The sequence below is a fragment of the Beta vulgaris genome, chromosome 5 (assembly GCF_026745355.1).
Source record: "Beta vulgaris subsp. vulgaris cultivar EL10 chromosome 5, EL10.2, whole genome shotgun sequence".
NCBI classification, from domain to species: domain Eukaryota; kingdom Viridiplantae; phylum Streptophyta; class Magnoliopsida; order Caryophyllales; family Amaranthaceae; genus Beta; species Beta vulgaris.
This window is the reverse complement of record NC_079206.1, coordinates 2,656,628-2,679,762: the sequence shown is the minus strand read 5'-3', so window position 1 is coordinate 2,679,762 and position 23,135 is coordinate 2,656,628. Positions and strand designations below refer to the sequence as shown.

General features: G+C 36.1%; 4 protein-coding genes across 4 annotated transcripts; all 4 read left to right on the top strand.

The window, feature by feature from the left end:
• Positions 1–3,049: 3,049 nt before the first annotated feature.
• LOC104892188 (eukaryotic translation initiation factor 3 subunit C) lies at positions 3,050–8,419 on the top strand. Its single transcript, XM_010678031.3, has 4 exons — positions 3,050–3,197; positions 3,513–3,581; positions 3,672–5,447; positions 7,279–8,419. The coding sequence occupies exons 2-4, from the start codon at positions 3,558–3,560 to the stop codon at positions 8,215–8,217; spliced, it is 2,739 nt and encodes a 912-aa protein (XP_010676333.1). The 5' UTR covers positions 3,050–3,197; positions 3,513–3,557; the 3' UTR covers positions 8,218–8,419.
• Positions 8,420–9,791: 1,372 nt separating this feature from the next.
• Positions 9,792–10,367, top strand: LOC109134855 (uncharacterized mitochondrial protein AtMg00810-like). The gene has a single exon (XM_019249223.1). The coding sequence runs from the start codon at positions 9,792–9,794 to the stop codon at positions 10,365–10,367; it is 576 nt and encodes a 191-aa protein (XP_019104768.1).
• A 1,581-nt stretch (positions 10,368–11,948) lies between these two features.
• LOC130591665 (extensin-2-like) lies at positions 11,949–13,759 on the top strand. Its single transcript, XM_057395338.1, has one exon. It carries the CDS (start codon positions 11,993–11,995, stop codon positions 13,613–13,615), a length of 1,623 nt encoding a protein of 540 aa, XP_057251321.1. The 5' UTR covers positions 11,949–11,992; the 3' UTR covers positions 13,616–13,759.
• A 7,247-nt stretch (positions 13,760–21,006) lies between these two features.
• LOC109134982 (extensin-1) lies at positions 21,007–23,135 on the top strand. Its single transcript, XM_057395337.1, is given in 2 exon segments — positions 21,007–21,936; positions 21,938–23,135. Coding segments are annotated over 2 exon segments (2,025 nt in total). The 5' UTR covers positions 21,007–21,040; the 3' UTR covers positions 23,067–23,135.

Genomic DNA, 23,135 nt, shown 5'->3' with positions numbered 1-23,135 from the left:
TTTGGAATTAAGACTGATGTAACTGTAGTTTTAAGAGGGCATAGTAAAAGAAGTTGTCAAATGAGTCCATTTCCCATGTAGACTCTTTCACTTTGAACTAAGGCATAAGCAACATTTTATGTCACATTATGTGGATAAGTGTATATAAGTTTTTAACATACCACCTCGAGTTTACACATTTATATTAGTGACATAAATATCATGTAATTTTATAGTTATGTTACTTTAAAAGTATTAATACATGTTAGTGTTAAAAAAAAACAATTTATTATCAGTTATTAAAGTTTTATTTTGCGATTTTTTGTAAAAACATTATATTGTAATTATTGTCTATTAAACAATTCGAAGAATTGTACTGACCCAACATCTAATATATCCGTACCATATAAAAAAGACTTTGCTATTCATGAATCCCTGTCATGTGCAAGCCTACCTCCATGTACCTTGCTAATTACATGGAAGTATAATTGATATGATTGAGCCAAGTATCAAAATAAAGAATTGAAATAAATAACGGATCTTGAAAAATAAGAGAAATTCTCGAATTAATAGAAGAAAAGAAAAGAACGAATATTTTAAAGTTTTGTAATCACTCTTGAAGTCTTAACCATGAATGTCAAAAACCCTTAGACCACTCCTAAAACTAAGTTACTTGAACATTAAAAAGAAATCATTCATGAAATTGGAGTAATGGCAGAAAAACAAGCGTTTAAATTTACAAGAAAATTAATCGAATTCACACTCTTTCAGTCTCTCTAGAGTCTAGCCCTTTCATGAGGCTAGGCGTTTATTTATAGTTTTAAGACAAGAGAAAACTTGCCCTCTGAGTATCTTACTTCGACTGATTTTAAGAAATAAAGGAACAAAAAAAAATCATGCTATTATATGTAGGATTTTAGGAAAGAGAGAAGAATCTTTCTTAAAATCTACTTAAACCACACAACCAATTAAGATTTAGGAAACTCTCCTACACTCTTTGCCTTGTTGTGCAAGTAAGCCCCACTGTAGGGATTAGAGTTATATGCCTCTTCCCTATAAATTAAGGGTATTTATGGGTAGTTAACCGTCCTAAGATGACATTTCGATTTTGTACTCGGGAATATCGTTCCATCATTTTTTGTGAATTGTAATGTAACCATTCAACCCAGCAACCGCCTAAACGATTAACCAATTTCGGTACAAATTTTCGATTAACCATTAATTGTTACTCATATTTAAATATTTATTTTACTTTATTTATTTATATATATACAAATTAAAAGTTAAAAATTAAAAATATATCTGGACATAAGTATGATATTGTCACTAGGATACTTCCATATCCAAATAAATTATACAAGTACCAAACAAGTCTTGGTTTAGTGGTAAAGATTTGACCTTGTAACTCTTTAGGGGTGAGGTTTTGCTTACTATTCTCCTTCGCTCCCAAGGAGTTTAACATGTAAACTTGACAGGTTATACCTATGAGAAGTGTCAATTCAATAGAATTTTTAATCTTACCAATCTAAGAGAAAATACGTACAATGGGAGATTAATTGATTGATTTTGTTGCTATAATTAAATTTCGTTGATTTAATCAGTTAGTTCAATTATGATTCGAACCAAATAATTTAGTTTACTTCAATTAATTTAACTTTAGTTTTTTTCCAACTGAACTGTTCTGTTCCAACTTTTCCAGTTTCACTTTCTACCTATCACAATTTATTCAAATTTTTGATCATTCCAATTAAGTTACTACTGTCCTACAATTCAATCCCACACAAATTTAGTTCAAATGGTCCACTACTCATCCACTAATATCAGTTCAAACAATTACTTTTTGTTTAAATTCAGTTGATTCCAGTTTGTAAGGAAAATCACATCAATTTGATTGAAAAATATCAAATTATGTAATTTGAGTCCAACTCTTATACTCCCTCTGTTTTTTTTTTATCTTTCTGAATTTCCTGTGCACATCTCCCAACGCACATTTTTGAACTTAAATATTTTTCATTATATATTAGTAAAAATTATAATGATTGAATATTAATAATGTACTAATTGAGACGAATCAAACAAGATCCCACATGACTATATTTTTTCTTATAAATTGATAAACATTGAGAAGATTCTCTCTAAGTATGAATAGTGCCAAGATTATAAGTGAGAACAATAAAAAAAAAACAGAGGGAGTACATGTTATTTGAATTCAGGTGTGTTTGTTATCCGTTTAGTTGAACTTGTCAATAATGTTTATATAAGTGAAACTTTTTTCTAAAAAATATCTCACATGTAAGAGAGAAATGTTCACTTATTTCATAATGGAATAAGTAGGTAAAATGAATAAGGGAGACATCGAGATGAAAAATCTCACGACTTGAGCAAATTCTATTCCTATTAGAATTTAGTTTCAGACCGATTCAACTCAGTATGAACCTGAACCGGACCAATTAGCTGATCGATACAGTTTAGTTCATATTTAGGGTTGTATTTTCCCAAACTTGAGCCGATGCAGGCCCAGAGTTGGATTTTCTCAATCCAGAACCGGTGCAATCCAGTTCAAGGCTACGATTGGGTCGGGACGGTTCAGGTTTGGAACATCAGTCCATTATTTTTCGTAAGTAGAAAAGCATTATGATTTTTAAATTTTAATTGCATATGCACTAGTATTTAGAATTAACAATTTTCGGTACCTTCCATCTACGCTAGTGTTATTAATAACTAGGCCAAGGATGAAGAAATTTTATGCATATTTAGAACTGGTTTAACGGTTCGGTTCAAGGTTGAGTACAATTTACCGTCCGTTTCAGGACTGAGTGCGATTCACGATCCAATTCAAGGCTATGATTGGGTCGATTTCTTCCCCCATCAATTGAGTTTACGAGAACCCTTATGTTTGTGCAATTCCGGGCCGATTCATATCCGGTCATCTAGCGATCTAGGCCGATCCGATCCGATTTTCTTGCAGGTTAGCTCATGACTGGCTCCGGTTAGACCCGTCCAATGACCACCTCTAAATTTGAGTATATGTTTGTTATTATCTTTATTATCAATGCCAAGGCCCAACATTTTTGGCCCATTTGCATCCTAAACTACTTGGGGGGTATATAATAATTCAGTACACTCCCAATTCCCAACCCTAAAGTTCGGAAACCTCGCAGCCTCCTTCACTCACACGGATTACTGAAGCTCGAATTGATCTCCAAATTTCGTTCCAGGTATTTTCAATTTCCCTCAAAATGAATCTACTTGTTTAGACCATCTTTTGTTGCGATTTTTCATGTGTTATATGGTTTGTTGCGATTTTAAGATCTACTTCATGTAATTATTCATGCGGATTAATTTATATGCGATTATTATTGTTTGTTTCATAAATTCAACTTCTCTTTTCTAATTTCATGCTTTTTGGGATAATTTAGATGTTAAAAAATCCCTGAATTGTTTATTCATTCGATTTTAGTGATATTTGATACTCAAGATGGGTTTCTTATGGTATTTACTCCGTATTGTCGAATATGCCAATTTTTCTGCAGATTGAGAAAAGTAGAATTTCTTGAATTCGTTGAAAGGAAAAAGAAATGGGTTCGCGTTTTTGGACTCAGGTTTGAAATCATCCAATGTAACAGATTTGTTTTAATTTGAGTTACAATGTTGTACTTATCAAGAAGTAATGTTAATTATGTGCTGTGTAGGGTGGAAGCGACACCGAGGAGGAGGAGGAAGAGGAAGAGAGTGATTACGATGATGATGTTGTTGTATATCAAGCTCTTGTTAAGCCTAAAGCTCCAAATTCTGGAAGCAGGTATCTACAGACAAATGGTAGCGGTAGCGATGATTCTGATGATGAAAAGCGAGTGGTTGTTTCTGCTAAGGATAAGCGATTCCAGGAGATGTCGTTGACGGTTGATCAGATGAAGAATGCTATCAAGATTAATGACTGGGTGAGCTTACAAGAAAACTATGATAAGATTAATAAACAACTTGAGAAAGTTATGCGTGTTGCGGAATCTGGTAAGGTTCCCAACATTTATATAAAGGCCCTTGTACTGTTGGAGGATTTTCTGAATGAGACCTTGTCAAATAAGGAGGCTAAGAAAAAGATGAGTAGTAGCAATGCGAAAGCATTAAATAAAATGAAGCAGAATCTAAAGAAGAACAACAAGCAATATGAAGATATGATTATCAAATACAGGGAGAATCCTGAGTCTGGAATTGAAGGGGAAGAAGAGGAGGAAGCTGAAGATGAATCAGAAAGTGAAGAAGAGACTGATGAACCTGGGTCCGAAAGTGAAGAAGACACTGACAAGGAGGATGAGACCACGGATGAACGTGGTCATGTGGATAAGCATATGGATAGGCAATTCATGAAAAACCCTAGTGAGATCACATGGGATACAGTGAACAAGAAAGTCAAAGAAATTGTTGCTGGGCGTGGTAAGAAGGGAACTGGCAGAATTGAGCTAGTCGAGCGTCTCACCTTCTTGACTAGGGTTGCAAAGACACCTGCTCAGAAACTTGAGATCCTTTTCAGTGTTGTATCTGCCCAATTTGATATCAACCCTAGTCTCAGTGGACACATGCCAATTAATGTGTGGAAGAAATGTGTACAGAATATGTTTGTTATACTTGATATTCTCACTCAGTATCCAAACATTCTGGTGGATGATTCTGTGGAGCCTGACGAAAATGAAACTCAAAAAGGCCCAGACCATAACGGTACCATTCGAATATGGGGAAACTTGGTAGCCTTCCTTGAAAGGATAGATGTTGAGTTTTTTAAGAGCTTGCAGTGTATAGATCCTTATACACGTGAATTTGTTGAAAGGCTGAGGGATGAGCCGTTGTTTTTGATCCTGGCACAAAATGTCCAAGAGTATTTAGAGAAATGTGGAAATTTGAAGGCAGCTTCAAAGATAGCCCTGAAACGTGTTGAATTTGTGTACTACAAACCTCAAGAAGTTTACGAGGCGATGAGGAAATTGGCTGAACAACCAGAAGAAGAAAATGATGAGGCTGCAGGTGAAGAATTTAAGGCAGTCGGTGAAGCTAGGGCCCCCCCTTTGTTTGTAGTAACTCCCGAGCTTGTTCCTCGGAAATCAACTTTTCCCGAGCGCAGCAGGGATCTGATGGATACCCTAGTTTCTCTCATTTACCAATTTGGAGATGAGAGAACAAAGGCTCGTGCAATGCTATGTGATATATATCACCATGCTCTTATGGATGATTTTACAGTTGCTCGTGACTTGCTGCTGATGAGTCATTTACAAGACACAATTCAACATATGGATATTTCAACCCAGATATTGTTCAATAGAGCTATGGCTCAGCTTGGTCTCTGTGCTTTTAGGATTGGTTTGATCTCAGAAGGACACAGTTGCCTTTCTGAATTATATTCAGCTGGAAGAGTGAGAGAGCTACTTGCACAAGGTTTCTCTCAAAGCCGGTACCATGAGAAGACTCCTGAACAGGTATGTTTGTAAATTTGTACATGTGTTACTGTTATCTTAATTATCCTATGTAGAGTGGTTGTTCTGAGCTTTCTGTTGCAATCTTTAGCTAAGATTTGGCGGGTGGTTATCGAATTCTGATATGTGCAGTGGGGTTTTCTCTGATATTGGGAAAACTGTGAGGAGCATGTAATTTTTCATATTGACTAAATTTACTGGTTTAGGTTGATCCCTGAATTCCCTCTGTTTCTTTATGGTGACCACACTTTATTTTTTAGGAGAAACTTCAAAAACTTTTTGATATCTTTTTTTAACTGATATTTTACATGACATTCTTTGTACCAAATTAATGAAGGAAACAACATTATCATGTAATATATTGTTAGATGTGTCTCAATGTATATTTTCAAATGATCAAGTTCTCATTTTTTTCTAAATAAAGAACAAGTGCTGTAACTAGTAGATAATGGAAGAAGTATTTGATAGAATAATATAAACCAATATTCAGAATGTTAACTACAATGCCCTTCTGTTACTGTTTACTACTTTTCTCGCAAAGAAAGTGGTGTATGTGGTAATGTGTCAATGACTCAAAGCTGTTTAAGCCGTCTGTTACTGTTTGCTTGTAGAATGTTTATGTTTTAATCAAGATTTGTTTTTGAAAGCCATTTGTGTCAGTGCTGCAATATTGACATACAAAGCTATCATTTTGCTTTCTGCTTTTGCTCCTTACTAATTTCAAATTCTAAAAGCTTGATAGGACTTAGGAGTTATAAGTTTAGTGCCGTGATTTATATTCTTAAGCTGTTCGTACACGTGACTTTCATTAGAGATGTTCAACCACACGATTTGTAGTGTGTACATTGATCACCTCAGTGGAATTTAAGATGAGGGACATGCAGAGTTGCTCGTCACTTGCTCTTGTCCTGTGACATGCTGTTGCTGCAAAGTGGATTTCTTATGCGCAATGCAGTTGCTGGTTGCTAATCTATTTTTTCTTTTTGTTCTGTATAACATCTTTTCGATCGGGATTGTTATCTTGTTTTATCAAGCCAGCCGGTTGGCGAACAGGTGTAATATTGTGTCATAGGGTGATGAAAGTTTTGGTGCTATTGAGGTGGCGGGTTTTTACTGCTAGTCCCACTTGTACTTCAAATAGGTAACAGAAAAAAAATACTACAACTTCTTAGAGTAAGTTCCTTGGATGGGGGTAGAAGTTTAGTATGTTTAGCTTGTTTTAAGCAGGTAGAAAAGGAAGTTACACTCTTTAGAAAAGAGAAGGTATTGGCTATTTCAAGAAAATAATGTACTTATGTAAAGGGCATGTATGGGAACCAAGTGCATTAGTATGCGGTATCTGGGAGGGGGAAACCATTAGATAATATTATAATATGTGGGTAGGGGGAACCGTTAGATGTTGTAATAGTTCTTCTAGTACTGGTTGAGGCTTATGCTGTGTGGCTGCCGTTGAGATTGGAACTTTTTTTTGGGTATGAATACTCGTGTTTTCATAGTAGGCCATTGTGAGTTTAAAAAGAAACATATTTTGCATGGGAGTAAATTATTAAAGTTTGTATATATCATACTTTTGTGGAAGGTACGTTGTGCTGTAGTTGGGATTTTGCATCTGCAAGACTCTAAGCTTTGCTTTTAAGAACCAAATGAGATGTCCCATAAACTTGGTATCTTAGTTGAACATGTATTATAGATGAAATTGTGAAACTCTGTTGACCCTTTCTCATTCTTGAAGATGCAATAGTCTTGCTCTTGCACGATTGTTTATTCAATTTGAATGCTTACCATCTTTACTCATTTATGAACCTCACTCTGGGTATTCTTCAATTTTTATCAGGAGATGAGAGAAAGAAGGCAACAGATGCCATATCACATGCACATCAATTTGGAACTTTTAGAAGCAGTTCATCTGACTTGTGCTATGCTGCTGGAGGTCCCCTATATGGCTGCCAACACCTTCGAATCACAGCGCAGGATCTTAAGCAAGACTTTCAGGAGATTGCTTGAAGCTAGTGAGCGTCAAACGTTGCGTGGCCCACCTGAAAATGTCCGGGATCATGCAATGGCTGCTACTAGAGGTCTCACTCAAGGAGACTTTCAAAAAGCGTACGATGTCATCACATCTCTAGATGTGTGGAAGCTCCTGAGAAACAAAGACGATGTTTTTGAAATGCTGAAATCCAAGATCAAAGAAGCAGCCCTAAGAACATACCTATTCACTTATGCTGCTTCGTACAGCTCTCTGAGCCTTGATCAGCTGTCTAAGATGTTTGAGCTCTCAGAAGCTCAGATACACAGTATCGTGAGCAAGATGATGGTTAATGAAGAACTCCGTGCTTCGTGGGACCAGCCTACTCGGTGCATCATCTTCCATGAGTTTGAGCATACTAGATTGCAAGCTCTTGCATTCCAGTTGACTGAAAAGCTATCTATTCTAGCTGAAAATAACGAGCGAGCTATGGAGGCCAAGTTAGGTGGTGGTTCATTGGATGGTTTGCCTCTTAGGAGGAGAGACGGACCAGATTATGCTGCGGTCGCCTCTGGTGGCGGCGGTGGTGGTAGGTGGCAAGACAACTCATATTCTCAAGGAAGATCGGGTGGGCGATCTGGATATGGAGGAAAGACAATGACTCCGGGGCAATTTTCTGCTGGAGGGTATTCACGGGACCATGGTGGTCGCTCGAGAGGGGTGGGCTCTTATGGTCGTTCTTCTATGCGTGGTCAACAAACAGACTCTTCGGCCCGTATGGTCAGTCTTAATCGCGGGGTCCGTTAATCTAAGATACTTTAATGATTCGGAAATTTTGTCAGTTTCAAAACTAAGTTGTTTCTGTCATGTACTACTGTATTTTCTGAATGGAAGTTTTGGTTTTAAATTAGACTTCAAATTGGACTAACTATGTTGCATTGTTTGTACGCTGTGTTAAAGTAGCTATTCTTGCTCTAATCTATGTTCTTGAATTTGTGTTTATGTCTAACTGCTTGTGTTAATTTTCTTGTTAGAGCTTGCTGTTGCTTTTAGGTGAATTCCTGTAATTAGGTATTTGAGATATATTACTCCCTATGGATGCCACTCTTGAGATATGATAATATGTACTCCCTCCTAGAGTCCTAGTATATCCAGGATTCTTTAAACACCAAAAAAGTATATATATCATATGTATTCCCTTCTGTAAAGTATGAATCTAGGAAACAGTCTGTCTGGATGTCCGGCATTACCCTTTTCGGCATCTCGTGACGTCCTTGGTGGCTGAGACGGGGTATTACCTAATATCCCTGGTGGCTTGGATGTGGGGTGTTGGAGTACTCCTAGATGTTGTCCACTTTGTGGGTTATGAGGATAGAGAGTATAAAAGTAATATTATTTTATTAGGACAAGAAAAAGAGGAGTAAATAAGAAATTGGAGGAGAGAGAAAATATGGTAGGGTAGGTGGAAGAGTAAGGAAATAATAAAATAATTAATGTTCACAAACTAATGAACTATAGGGCAATTATTAGTTGTGTTCATAGATGATATTGACGCTTTAATATTAGGGTTATCTTCTCTTAAACTTAGGGGGTATTAAACAAAATGAATTTTCCATAGCTACTTCATTTGTCTTATAATTAAATTGGATGTTCTATAATCTTAGAAGAGGAATATGACTTTTCCTCATTTTCCCTTGCTACATAAGATGAGCCTAAAGATACGGAAAAGTAAATTCGTGTGAGGAAAAATTTCAAAAAACTACCTTTTATAACCAACTTTTTTCAAAAAACTACCTTTTAAAAATTTTCTTTCAAAAAACTACCTTATATAACAAATTCCTTTCAATATACTACCACTTTATTATGTTTATATTTAATACTGATCAATAAATGACAGTCACCGTAGGTGCTGTTGCCGACGGGGCAATGAGAAAAGAAGAGAGAAACGAAAGGGGAAGAAAGTAAAGCTATTTACGATGACTTAATCATTGGTGATTAAACCTCATTTATGACAAAATGGTAGTACATTGAAACAAATTTGTTATATAAGGTAGTTTTTTGAAAGAAAATTTTCAAAAGGTAGTTTTTTGAATTTTTTTGATTATAAAAGATAGTTTTTTGAAATTTTCCCTTCGTGTGAACCATGAGTCCATGACTCCCATGAGAAATACCATGGAAGCCAAAAATAAATTCTTAATACTTATGTGGATGACTTACGAGTAGCTGATCATAGAGGTTAAACAAGCATTATACACAATGCATTCACCATTAAAGATCTTGGTGACCTCAAATATTTCCTTGGTATTGAGGTCACTAGATCTGAATCTGGCATATTTCTTAATCAGTGAAAGTATAGTTTAGATCTTCTGAGCTCTACTAAAATGGAGAATTGTAAGATTGCTCCGTTTCCCTTGCCAAAAGGCTTGAAACTCAGCACCATTGAGGGTCATGTGTCGACTGATCCTAAGATATATAGAAGAATAGTTGGGAAGCTCTTATACCTCAACATGACAAGGCCTGATATCTCCTATGCTGTCCAACAGTTAAGCCAATTTCTAACTGAGCCTAGAACACCACATTATGCTGTTGCACCTCATGTTCTTAAATATCTTAAAGGCACACTCAATAATGGTTTGTTCCATAATTCCAACAATGCTCTCTCACTCAAGGCCTATAATGATGTAGATTGGGGAACATGTGCTTATATTGGAAGATCACTTACTGGCTTTTGTATTTTTCTTGGAGATTCATTGGTCTCTTGGAAAACTAAGAAACTAAAAGTTGTTTCTAAAAGTTTCTCAGAGGCTGAATATAGGCCCATGAGTCAAACCACTAGTGAAGTAGTCTGGATTGAAGGTTTATTGCAAGATCTTTTAATTCATGTGCCTATACTCATCAGTTTGTTTTGTGATAATAAATCAGCCCAATATATAGCAGAGAATACTGTATTTCGATAGAGAACAAAAATTCTGAAGTTGGATGGTCATTACATCCGAGAGCATGTGGATTCAAAGCTGATTTCTTTGTGTCATGTTCAATTTTCATTACAACTTGTAGATGTGATGACAAAACCTTTGGCAGCTGATCATCATAATAAGTTCTTGTCCACCAGGATTGGACTGGTTACTCAGCCCCCACCCAATCCATCTTGTTAATGTTGGGGGGTTGTTGTTGTTAAGATTATAGTTAATTAATAGTTAGTTATCTCTATCAACAACTGTCATTAGTTAGTTAAAGTTGTTATAAGTTTGTTATTCTTTCTCTTGTACTTCCTCCGTTTCTTTTTACTCGCTACACTTCTCATTTTACGGACTCCTAGGCAATTTTTGGAGAAGAGAGAGGTAGAGAGTAAAAAGAAAAGGGACCCATGTGGGAGGAGAGAGATAGAAAGAGTTTATTGCCCAAAAAAGAAGTGTAGCAAGTAATGTGAAACTTCCCATAATGGAAATGTAACGAGTAAAAAGAAACGGAGGAAGTATATATTTTAACTTTCCCTCAGTTTGTAAATCAGTTTTGAGATAATACAATTAAACTTATCTCTCTTCTCAATTTATCTCTTTCTCATCAAATCTTCATCAGTTGATGATGAAAATCTTCAAAGTTCATGAGATTAATGAGACTTGGATAGACTTTGATGATTTCCTGTCCTTGAAAAAACAATGTACATGAATTGAGATGGTATTTGTAAATGATCAAATGAAATATCATAAACTAAGACGGTTTGTTTAACTCTATTAGTTGATACGTTCTGTCTAAAAATTAAGATCAAATGTTCATAAATTAATATAATACATCTAAAATTTAAGATGCTATACTCATAAAATGAAACGTTTGAAATTTGTCTCACCAATATATTAGTGAGATGTCTTAAACCTCATAACATTCTTGATGAATAATATCATTTTTGTTGGATAAAAACTTTAAATATTACTTAGTTAAAAATTTGACTTATTAAACTATGACCAACCGAAAGAATTACTCACAGAGATTAGAGTGCCCTACAACTATCATAAAAATATTTTCTTCTGGAAAATTAGACCAAGTACACGATTCTTGGAATCACAATCGACAAGCAACAGGCAACCCACCTAATAATTTTCATTTGCTAATCTCCCATTCCTTATAGTCGGTGAATTTACAAGTCGATTTCACGGAATAATTTTTGCAATACTTCCGCCGTTCTAAAATAAGTGAAACACTTTTTTAAAAAACTCTCACATAAAAGAGAGAAGTGTAACGGAGGAAGTATATAGTAGCTTTATATGTAACGTGCAACCCACGGGCATAATGGCTATTGTTAACTTTGGTGTCTCCTAAATGATATGGTAACAAACTAAGTATTTCAATTTGATTTTTACATATGAGGTATATACAAAGATCAAGTCAATTTGATATTTTTTATTGGCTAAAACGTGCCAAGAAGGTGGTACTCAATTCATCATTGAAGATGTGCTCTCCATTACTATATCTTCGTTGATTTTATATTAAGGAATGAGACCAAGGACAAGCTTATATAAACCTCATTTACAAACCAAATATTTCACAACTCATCTTTTCATCTTCATCTTCATCTTCCTTCAAAATGGCTCTCAATCGTGCTTCTTTCATGTCTTTCCTTCTCATCACTTTGGTGGCAGTTTCATCTGCTAGTGATTACTATACTTACAGTCCTACTCCAGAATACAAGACGCCATCTTATTCTCCAGTCTATGTGTCTCCAACTTACAGCCCATCACCAGTATACACCCCATCTCCAGTATACACTTCACCAGAATACACTCCATCTCCGGTGTACAAGTCACCAGAGTATACCCCATCTCCAGTGTACAAGTCACCAAAATACAGCCCATCCCCCGTGTACAAGTCACCTGAATACACTCCATCTCCAATATACAAGTCACCAGAATACACCCCATCTCCAATATACAAGTCACCAAAATACAGTCCATCTCCTGTGTACAAGTCACCAGAATACACCCCATCTCCAGTATACAAGTCACCAGAATACACCCCATCTCCAGTATACAAGTCACCAGAATACACCCCATCTCCAATATACAAGTCACCAAAATACAGTCCATCTCCCGTGTACAAGTCACCTGAATACACCCCATCTCCAGTATACAAGTCACCAGAATACACCCCATCTCCAATATACAAGTCACCAAAATACAGTCCATCTCCCGTGTACAAGTCACCAGAATACACCCCATCTCCCGTGTACAAGTCACCAGAATACACTCCATCCCCAGTGTACAAGTCACCAGAGTACACCCCTTCTCCAGTATACAAGTCACCAAAATACAGCCCATCTCCCGTGTACAAGTCACCAGAATACACCCCATCTCCAGTATACAAATCACCAGAATACACCCCATCTCCAGTATACAAGTCACCAGAATACACTCCATCCCCAGTGTACAAGTCACCAGAGTACACCCCATCTCCAGTATACAAGTCACCAAAATACAGCCCATCTCCCGTGTACAAGTCACCAGAATACACCCCATCTCCAGTATACAAGTCACCAGAATACACCCCATCTCCAGTATACAAGTCACCAAAATACAGCCCATCTCCCGTGTACAAGTCACCAGAGTACACTCCATCTCCAATATACAAGTCACCAAAATACAGCCCATCTCCCGTGTACAGGTCACCAAAATACACCCCATCTCCAGTATACAAGTCACCAAAATACACCCCATCTCCAGTATACAAGTCTCCAAAATACAGTCCATCTCCCGTGTATAAGTCACCAGAATACACCCCATCTCCAGTGTACAAGTCACCAGAATACACCCCATCTCCAATTTACAAGTCACCAAAATATAGTCCATCTCCCGTATACAAGTCACCAGAATACACTCCATCCCCAGTGTACAAGTCACCAGAATATACTCCATCTCCAGTATACAATTCACCAGTTTACACACCATCTCCAGTATACGAGTCACCAGAATACACCCCATCCCCAATTTACTCTGCATCCCCAGTGTACAAGTCACCAGAATATACTCCATCTCCAGTATACAACTCACCAGTTTATACACCATCTCCAGTATACGAGTCACCAGAATACACCCCATCCCCAATTTATTCACCATCCCCAGTTTACAAGTCTCCAGAATATACCGCATCACCAGTTTATACCCCAACTTACACTACTCCTACATATTCTCCTAGTCCCTCATACGGCTATTAAGAGACTATGTTACTAAATGCTTGTTTTTGCATTATCTTAAAATTACTTCCAATGAGAGATTAAGTTGCGTGAAATTCATATTATTATTATCTATCGTTTTGTATTATTCAAAATATTAAATAAAATATATATTATCTTTTGTTATGTTTCAGTGTCGAGTTATTCATTTTTCATGATGAAGATACATTATGCCATCTAAGTTTTATACACACTCAATTTGCAACATCTTTTGGCCCATAAAGAATCACACAACAATAGGTATGTGCACAATGAATGATTCAGATTTCGAGTATAATACTACTAAAGACTTCACAACTTAAGTGGATCCATCATTTTTGAAATATCCTAATGGTTTTTCTAAAGGTTTTGCTCTGTACCTATATTACAAAGAATATTACCTTGCCGTGATACAATGATAATCAATTGGTAGATGGTGGACTAGCGTAATGGTAGACACGGATCAAAACGCAACCCAAAAAACATAAAACATGTAAAATTAATGTACATCAGCTGTTCTCCAATGAACATGTGAAACAAATGTACATCAACGTTTTTCCAATGAATATCGATTACGACGATTCTCCTTTGTTGACCTTTATCTTTATGTTTCTTAGTTTGTTTATTGCAAATATTTCTTTGTTCATTGTATTTTATTTGTCGGTTCATTAGGTTGAGTGGTTGTTCATCAGATATTTCCTCTTTTGTTCAGCTTTTTTTTTCCCTTGTTGTTCATTGCTGATTTAGATGTTCGTTGAGTCTCGTGTAGGAATGACAACGGGTCGGACTTGGACTGGATTATGCATAATCCGACTCCGACCCTACAGAAAGTCGGATTTTAAAGAGTCCGACTCCGACACCCGACTTTGAAAATTCGAATCCGACCCGACTTAAAATCCGAACACCCGACTCCGAGATTCGACCCGACTTAAAATCCGGACATCCGACTTAAAATCCGAACATCCTGTAAGTTCTATTGACTATCAATCTAAGAATAATATCAAACAGTAATAGAATATCAAATAAGAAAGCAGGAAAGAACACACCAGAAATTTTACGTGGAAACCCAAGAACTGGGAGAAAAACCACGAATCTGCACTAGGAATCGATGAATATTCAAGAAAGATCACAAAAGCACTCAAGAACTCTCTCTACAGCTTTTTCTCTCTCAAATATGTGTTTTGAGATGATGAATCTGATAATCATAATTAGGGCACCTATTTATACCCTCATTAAACAAAAGAAAAAACCCGGAAAAACGTAACCCGCAGCTCGACATCCCGCGGGCGCAGGGTCCTAGCCCGCGGGCGGACAAAAACACTGATGAAACTCGTCAGTTTCGTCAGTTCTTCGTAAAACCGTCATAACTTTCTTGTTTCTCACCGGAATTGGACATATGACATATCATTGGAAAGCTCTTAGAACAAGCTATCACCTCCACTTTGAATCACCTCAAAATCATTTATAGATTGAATGATATGTCCATTCAAAGTTAGCCTTATGTCCCAAATGACGTTTTCCTTCTACGCAACCTCATCTCCACACCCATACACCTCCATGAGCTTCATATACTACCATATACCCAACACATCCGACTCCAAACCTGATCCGACTTGGTTTTCTTCCAATTTCTTTTATAATAGAATAGTCTTCTATAATACAATAATTTAATCATTACAATTTATTCTAATCATCATATGGAAATCTTATATAGTACAAACAATCTTATTATTACTATTATTTTTAACAATCATTTTTTCTATGGGAAAATCCTATATAATACAATTGGCTGAAAGTCGAAGTCAGATTATACATAAATAATACATTACATAAATAAGAAAAGAGGATTGATTGACTCAAAGTCGGAGTCGGATGTCGAATTATTTTATGAGATCCGACTTCGACCCTCCTCCGACTCGGAGTCGGATTTTTTAAACGGAGTCGGATTACTTTTTTGTCGGAGTAAACTCGGATTTTTTCCTTTGGATCGGAGCGGACTAGGGTCGGATTCAGACTGGATTGCCATCCCTAATCTCGTGTGTTGTTCTTTTTTTCTACTTTCATCTTCATATTACTTAGTTTATTCATTGAGGATGTTGTTTTGTTTATTATATTATAATGCGAAACGACGCGTATAGAATGATGCGTACCATTTAGACGGTAAATAACTCGTGTCTACCATCTAATTTGCGAATGACAATGGGGTCAATGTCTTTTTGGTCTCTCTCACAGCCCTTACGCCAAACACTATTAGATAGATCCCTAAGTGTCTAATTAATAGTTATATGTTCCAAATGGGCGAAAAAAAAACTATAAATGTCCAATGCTTAATTACATATGAGCTATTTATAGACTGTAGTTGTAATAAATTAACACAACGCTAGGTCCATGCTAAGAAAATTTAGAAATATGCAGGGGGACAAAAAATTGTTATATGTTTGGTAATATCATGAGGGTAATTAAGGTGGTTAAAGTTTCCTCATAATTGCTAATATAGATGAAAGATTTTAATTCTGTATAATATGTTAGTCAATTTGACCAAACAACTTATTTTTTCCACTTTATATAATTTCATAGTTATAACATTTTTGTAATTATTTAACTTATAACTTATAAAGCTTTCAGAAAACATTCTAACCTCATGCCTATTTTGCAATTTTTTATTTGCTTGTTTTAAGCTAATTAACAGTTTCATCGCCACATGCACCATTATTCTCAAGGATTTTCCCTACAATATTTATCTACTCAACAAATATATGTGAGAGTTATTGGCCTCCTTTATTTCTAATCTTTATATTTGAAATGTGCACACAAAGTAATAAAATAGACAGATTAAATAGAAACCTTGTTGGATTACTTCTTTTTCAACTTTGGCTCCGTTTGGTAGGGCGTAAAATATTTTCAGTGTAAAATAATTTTCATGAAAAACAATTTACAATGGAAAACACAATTCCAAAATTAGTTTTCCGTTTGGTTCGATGTAAAAAAAATGATGAAATGAAAGGAAAATGAAAGGGAAAGTAAGGAGGTAGTGAGAGGAGTGTCCAAGAGAGAGAAGGAAAATAGTTTTCCCTTCATTTTGAAAGGAAAATGGTTTTCCATCCTTGGGAGAGTAATTTTACCCCAAGGAAAAATGGTTTTACACTCTTTTGCCAACCAAACAATGTAAAAATGAAAATAGAGGAAAACAGTTTTCCGGAAAAACATTTTACGCCCTGCCAAACGGAGCCTTTATGGTAGAAAAGGAAAAATTGAGACTACATGCTCTAAAAATATTTCAAGCATTGATGATGATCAATTTCTAGAATGTTAGTACTTTATTACTATTCATGTTTTCATAGGTGTGAGGGGAAAAAACTTTATCTACCCAGTGGGTCAACAACCCACTACTAATAGAAATGAATAAATAGTGGAATCCAACTCATCAATTTTAATAGTTTTTTAATGCTTTATTTCTAGTGGGTTAGCTACCCACCAAGTAGATGTAGCGTTACCCGTGTGAGGGAGAGAGATTAGGTAATCTAAAGGAATGTATTAATATTATATCCAACAATGCATGTACTTCTTTGTGAATTATGATACACCTTAATTTAATAGCATGTAAGAAACTAATTGTTATGGACGTAGACCTATATATTGAAGTATTGAATGAACATTCTAGGGTACGGTGGAGAAAAGGTGGCGGCAGTTGTACGATGTACCGGTGTACGCTGTGGAGGGGCGGAATCAGAAAAATATTATAGAAGGAGCCAAAAATATAATTTGTATTGTTAGAGAGACCAAATATAAAAATTAAACTATTTTAATTTAAAAAATTACATTTTCGACCTTAATTTTTAGAAAAATTCAAAAGTTGATAGGAACCGCGGCTCTCACTAGTCCCCGTGTGATGTTCCACCCCTCTGGTGGCTATAGAAGGGAAAGTGGGGTTTTCATGGGTGATGGGTGGAGTTTAATATCAGTGACATGCAATGCTGCTCGTCACTTGCCCATCTCCTGTTACATGATGCTATGTGGATTTCATATTTACATTTGTCTTGACTCTTGACGGATTGTTGTAGGCTTCCAGGCCATAACTTTGGTTAAGTTTTTCTTTTATGTCATTTTAACCAAAAAATATAATAAAATATTTACATCTCTTTATTTTATTTGCATGCAATTTGAATAACCTACAGTTTTCATTTCGTTCTGTATGAGTATGACATCTTTTTTAATCTGTATTGGTTTTCCTGATGTAAGTTCTTATAAGACGGAGCAAAAAATCAGTATCTCGGAGGGGAAAAAGTGAAAACCAATAGATTTTTATTAGTCTTCTAGTACTGGCTGAGGCTTAAGTTGTAGTCATACTTCTCTAACAATGTTATTATTACTCATGTCATACAATAATATGTTTCCAAATGTTGAACTCGGTACCTTATCTTTTTCATAGTTTTGGCTCAAAATGAAGCTGCGGAAATTTTACTTATCAAAGTGTAAAAAATCAGACAAGCGTCAATTAAGGTAGGTAAAATGAATAATTCGAGTAACATAGATCATAACTCCTTAGACCCAGCTAACACCAGAACTAGAATTTGTAAATGGTATTTCGTATAATTTATACTACTTCCTCCTTAACATAAAGTATGCAACAATTGAATATTTTATACCTCACAAATAATACCAAATTGTTACATTCTTTCTGTTACGGAGGAAGTATATGTTTGATGAAATGGTGAACGTCTGAACGACTGATAAAGCATTAAAGCTGTTGACCCTTTCTCATTCTCCAAAGTGCAATGTGCAATATAATGTTGCACAAACGTGGTGGTGGCTGTGGTAAGTGACAAGGCAACTCATACTGTCATGGAAGGTCATTCAAGGGACCAAGACGTGGTGGCACCGGCACGAGAGGGGCCGGCTTCAATGCAAGGTCAACAAATGGAGTCTTTGTTGTTTGTTAATTGTTAATTTTGAGACACTTAAAATAATTTTGTCTTTAGATTTTGAGACTATGTATTGTTTTTTATGTCATATACTATTGTTTTATCCACTAAATAAAAGTTTTGGTTTTTAATTAAACTTCTTATTGGTATTTTTTGTTTGTCTCTTGTTATACCTCTTGTATTTTAATAATTTTTGTCTAATCTATGCTCCTGAAATTTCGTTTGTTTATTACCTTATTCTTCAATCTTCACATCTTAACCTTAATGTTCATTTTTTTGCTATTAAAGTTTCAAATCTGAAAGAACAAAACCAACATGTTAGTAAGAAATTTTTTAGTGCGTTATTTAGCAATCCAGTAATTTTTTGAGTTATAATAGGTTCCATTTCCAGAGATTATTGAAATTCCGCTGGAAAGACATCGATAACGTTTCTGAATTTATGGAAACTATCATACATGGACAATATTAACGGCGAGTGAACAAAATTATGAAAGTAAAAGATAATGTTTTTACCCTTAAAGACGCTCCTAGGATAATGATCAAGAAGTCAAATATAAAAAATTGAAAATCAGAAATCAAATAAAATAGACTCAAAGTCTCTAATCTGAAATTCCTTTTATTGAAAGAAAAAAGGGGAAAAATTTATTACTCACAAGAATCAAATTCCACTAAGGCTAACACACCTTTGGAAAAAACATCAACATACAATTATTCTACCCCTTTATCGGAAGTTAATCTAGCCACTAATTAAGTGCACTACCGTATTCTCTAATATATATGAAATTTCTCGTTCAAACGTTGAGGCCCTTGTGTATGGAGGACATATCTAATGTATGCAAAAATTGATATTGGAGTTCTAAAAAATGGATATGTATTATAAACTTAAGATAAAGTGCAAATAGATTGTGAGAAGATGTTCATAACTATAATAATTAAGATGAGATTATATCTAAAAAGAGTGTTTTTTCACCATAACTTATTGTGTAACATGCATAATGATGTAGACTCCAACAAGAAGGATATGAATTACCTAAGTAATATCATGAATCTCATATCATTATATCATTTATTTCATGTCATTTGAGTTTCTTTTTTTACAAAAGAAGCAATGATTTATAGATTATTAATTACACTGTAAATTATGTTATAACAGTTACACCTAAGAGTTTGTGATGGTATGTCTAATTTCCAAAATGATAACGTGAATTGAGATGGTTTGTCCATAAGCTCAGATGAAGTATCCATAAATTGAGATATAGATTTTTAAATTGAGATGATATGTTCAAAAATTAAGATTTAGATCCATAAATTCAGACGATTTATCTAACTACTGAAACAATATGTTCATAATCTGAGATAAGAAAATTCCAATAAGACATGTCACACCATATACATTTTTTAAGAATGATACTTTCTTCATTTAATTTCCTTAAGAAGTGCTATCAAAACCCTTTGCCACATAATTTTAGGAGGATTATAAACAATTATAAATGAATAAATCTTTTAAAGAAATTTTGGAATCATAAAGAAGAGTGATTGAGCTATCAGTGTTAAATTTATTTAAAAAAATTGTCTATCTAAATTGTCCATCATTCTCCTAAAATTATGTATCAGGAAATTTAATAACACTTAGAAAATATAGTTTTCTCGGTTGTAAAAAAAAAAAAAACATAGGAAGAATAGAAACAAATAATTTACTTACATGTGACTAATAGTTTTCTGACCAACTAATATAACATATTAATAATACAACATTCATACAACTCTCATAAAAACCTATTGCTACCAAGTAAGTGTTGGCCCAGTGATAATGGAGACTAGCTTTGGTAGGACGGACTCGTGTTCGAATCCCCGCAACACCCTTGGGAGAGGAATGAAACCTAACCACCCCGAACTTGGCCTCGATCCGGATGTAGCTCGAAGGGTGAACCGGGTGCAAACACCAAAAAATAAAAATAAAAACCTATTGCTATAAGTACTATAACCCTAGGGACAATTAGACCAAGTACAAGATTCTTGACATCACAAATCACTAGTAACAAGTTACCTAAAAATTTCCATATGATAATCATCCCTTGCTTACAGTCGGTGAAATAAATAAGACGATTCAATGAAATTATTCTTTGCAATGAGTGATTTTAATACGTTCAACCGATCAGCGTCATTGCTAATTGCTGTTCTATACATTGGTGCCTTCCAGCTGACAGCTACAACATGATAAAATAACACTTTAAGCATTTCATGAATTGATCAACAGGATCTTCACATACAATGTTGGTTTTCACAAACAGAGATCAGGTCAATTTGATAATTTTTTATTAGCTGAATCGTGCCAAGAAGGTGGTACACCAATTCATGATTGAAGATTTGGTCTCCACTACTATGTTTTCATTGATTTTATATCAAGGAATGAACCTAAGGACAAGCTTATATAAAGCCCATCCGCAAACCATATATTTCACAACTCATCTTTTCATCTTCATCTTCATCTTCAACTTCCCTCAAAATGGCTCTCAATCGTGCTTCTTTCATGTCTTTCCTTCTCATTACTTTGGTGGCAGTTTCATCTGCTAGTGATTACTATACTTACAGTCCTGCTCCAGAATATAAGAAGCCATCCTATTCTCCTGTTTACACGTCTCCAAGTTATAGCCCATCGCCAGTATATACACCATCATCTCCAGTATATAATTCACCGGAATATACTCCATCTCCAGTATACAAGTCACCAGAGTATTACACCCCATCTCCAGTGTACAAGTCACCAAAATACAGCCCATCCCCCGTGTACAAGTCACCAGAATACACTCCATCTCCAGTATACAAGTCGCCAGTATACACCCCATCTCCAATATACAAGTCACCAGAATACACCCCATCTCCAATATACAAGTCACCAAAATACAGTCCATCTCCCGTGTACAAGTCACCAGAATACACCCCATCTCCGATATACAAGTCACCAGAATACACCCCATCTCCAGTATACAAGTCACCAAAATACAGTTCATCTCCAGTATACAAGTCACCAGAATACACCCCATCTCTAATATACAAGTCACCAGAATACACCCCATCTCCCGTATACAAGTCACCAAAATACAGTCCATCTCCAATGTACAAGTCACCAGAATACACTCCATCTCCTGTGTACAAGTCACCAGAATACACTCCGTCTCCCGTGTACAAGTCACCAGAATACACTCCATCTCCCGTGTACAAGTCACCAGAATACACTCCATCTCCAGTATATCCATCCCCCATGTATAAGTCACCAGAGTACACCCCATCTCCAGTGTACAAGTCACCAGAGTACACCCCATCTCCAGTATACACTCCATCCCCCATGTATAAGTCACCAGAGTACACCCCATCTCCAGTGTACAAGTCACCAGAGTACCCTATCTCCAGTGTACAACTCACCAAAATACAACCCATCCCCCGTCTACAAGTCACCAGAATACAGTCCATCTCCAATGTACAAGTCACCAGAATACACTCCATCTCCCGTGTACAAGTCACCAGAGTACACTCCATCTCCAGTATACACTCCATCCCCCATGTATAAGTCACCAGAGTACACCCCATCTCCAGTGTACAAGTCACCAGAGTACACCCCATCTCCAGTGTACAAGTCACCAAAATACAGCCCATCCCCCGTCTACAAGTCACCAGAATACACCCCATCTCCCGTATACAAGTCACCAGTTTACACCCCATCTCCAATATACAAGTCACCAGAATACACCCAATCTCCAATATACAAGTCACCAAAATACAGTCCATCTCCTGTATACAAGGCACCAGAATACACCCCATCTCCCGTATACAAGTCTCCAGTTTACACCCCATCTCCAGTATACACTCCATCTCCAGTGTACAAGTCACCAGAGTACACTCCATCTCCACTATTCACTCCATCCCCCATGTATAAGTCACCAGAGTACACCCCATCTCCAGTGTACAAGTCACCAAAATACAGCCCATCTCCCGTATACAAGTCACCAGAATACACCCCATCTCCCGTATACAAGTCACCAGAATACACCCCATATCCCATATACAAGTCACCAAAATACACCCCATCTCCTGTATACAAGTCACCAGAGTACACCGCATCTCCCGTATACAAGTCACCAAAATACAGCCCATCTCCAATGTATAAGTCACCAGTTTACACTCCATCCCCAGTATACAAGTCACCAGAATATACCCCATCACCTGTATACAAGTCACCAGAATACACCCCATCACCAGTATACAAGTCCCCAGAATACAATCCATTTCCCGTGTACAAGTCACCAGAATACACCACATCTCCAGTATACAATTCACCAGTTTACACCTCGTCTCCAGTGTATGAGTCACCAGAATACACCCAATCACCCGTGTACAAGTCACCAGAATACACCACATCTCCAGTTTACACACCTTCTCCAATGTACAAGTCTCCAGAATACACCTCATCTCCAGTTTACACCCCAACTTACACTGTTCCTACATATTCTCCAAGTCCCTCATACGGATATTAAGAGAAATACACTACTAAATGATTTCTTGATTTTGCATTATTTTGAAATATCTTCCAATGAGAGGTTAAG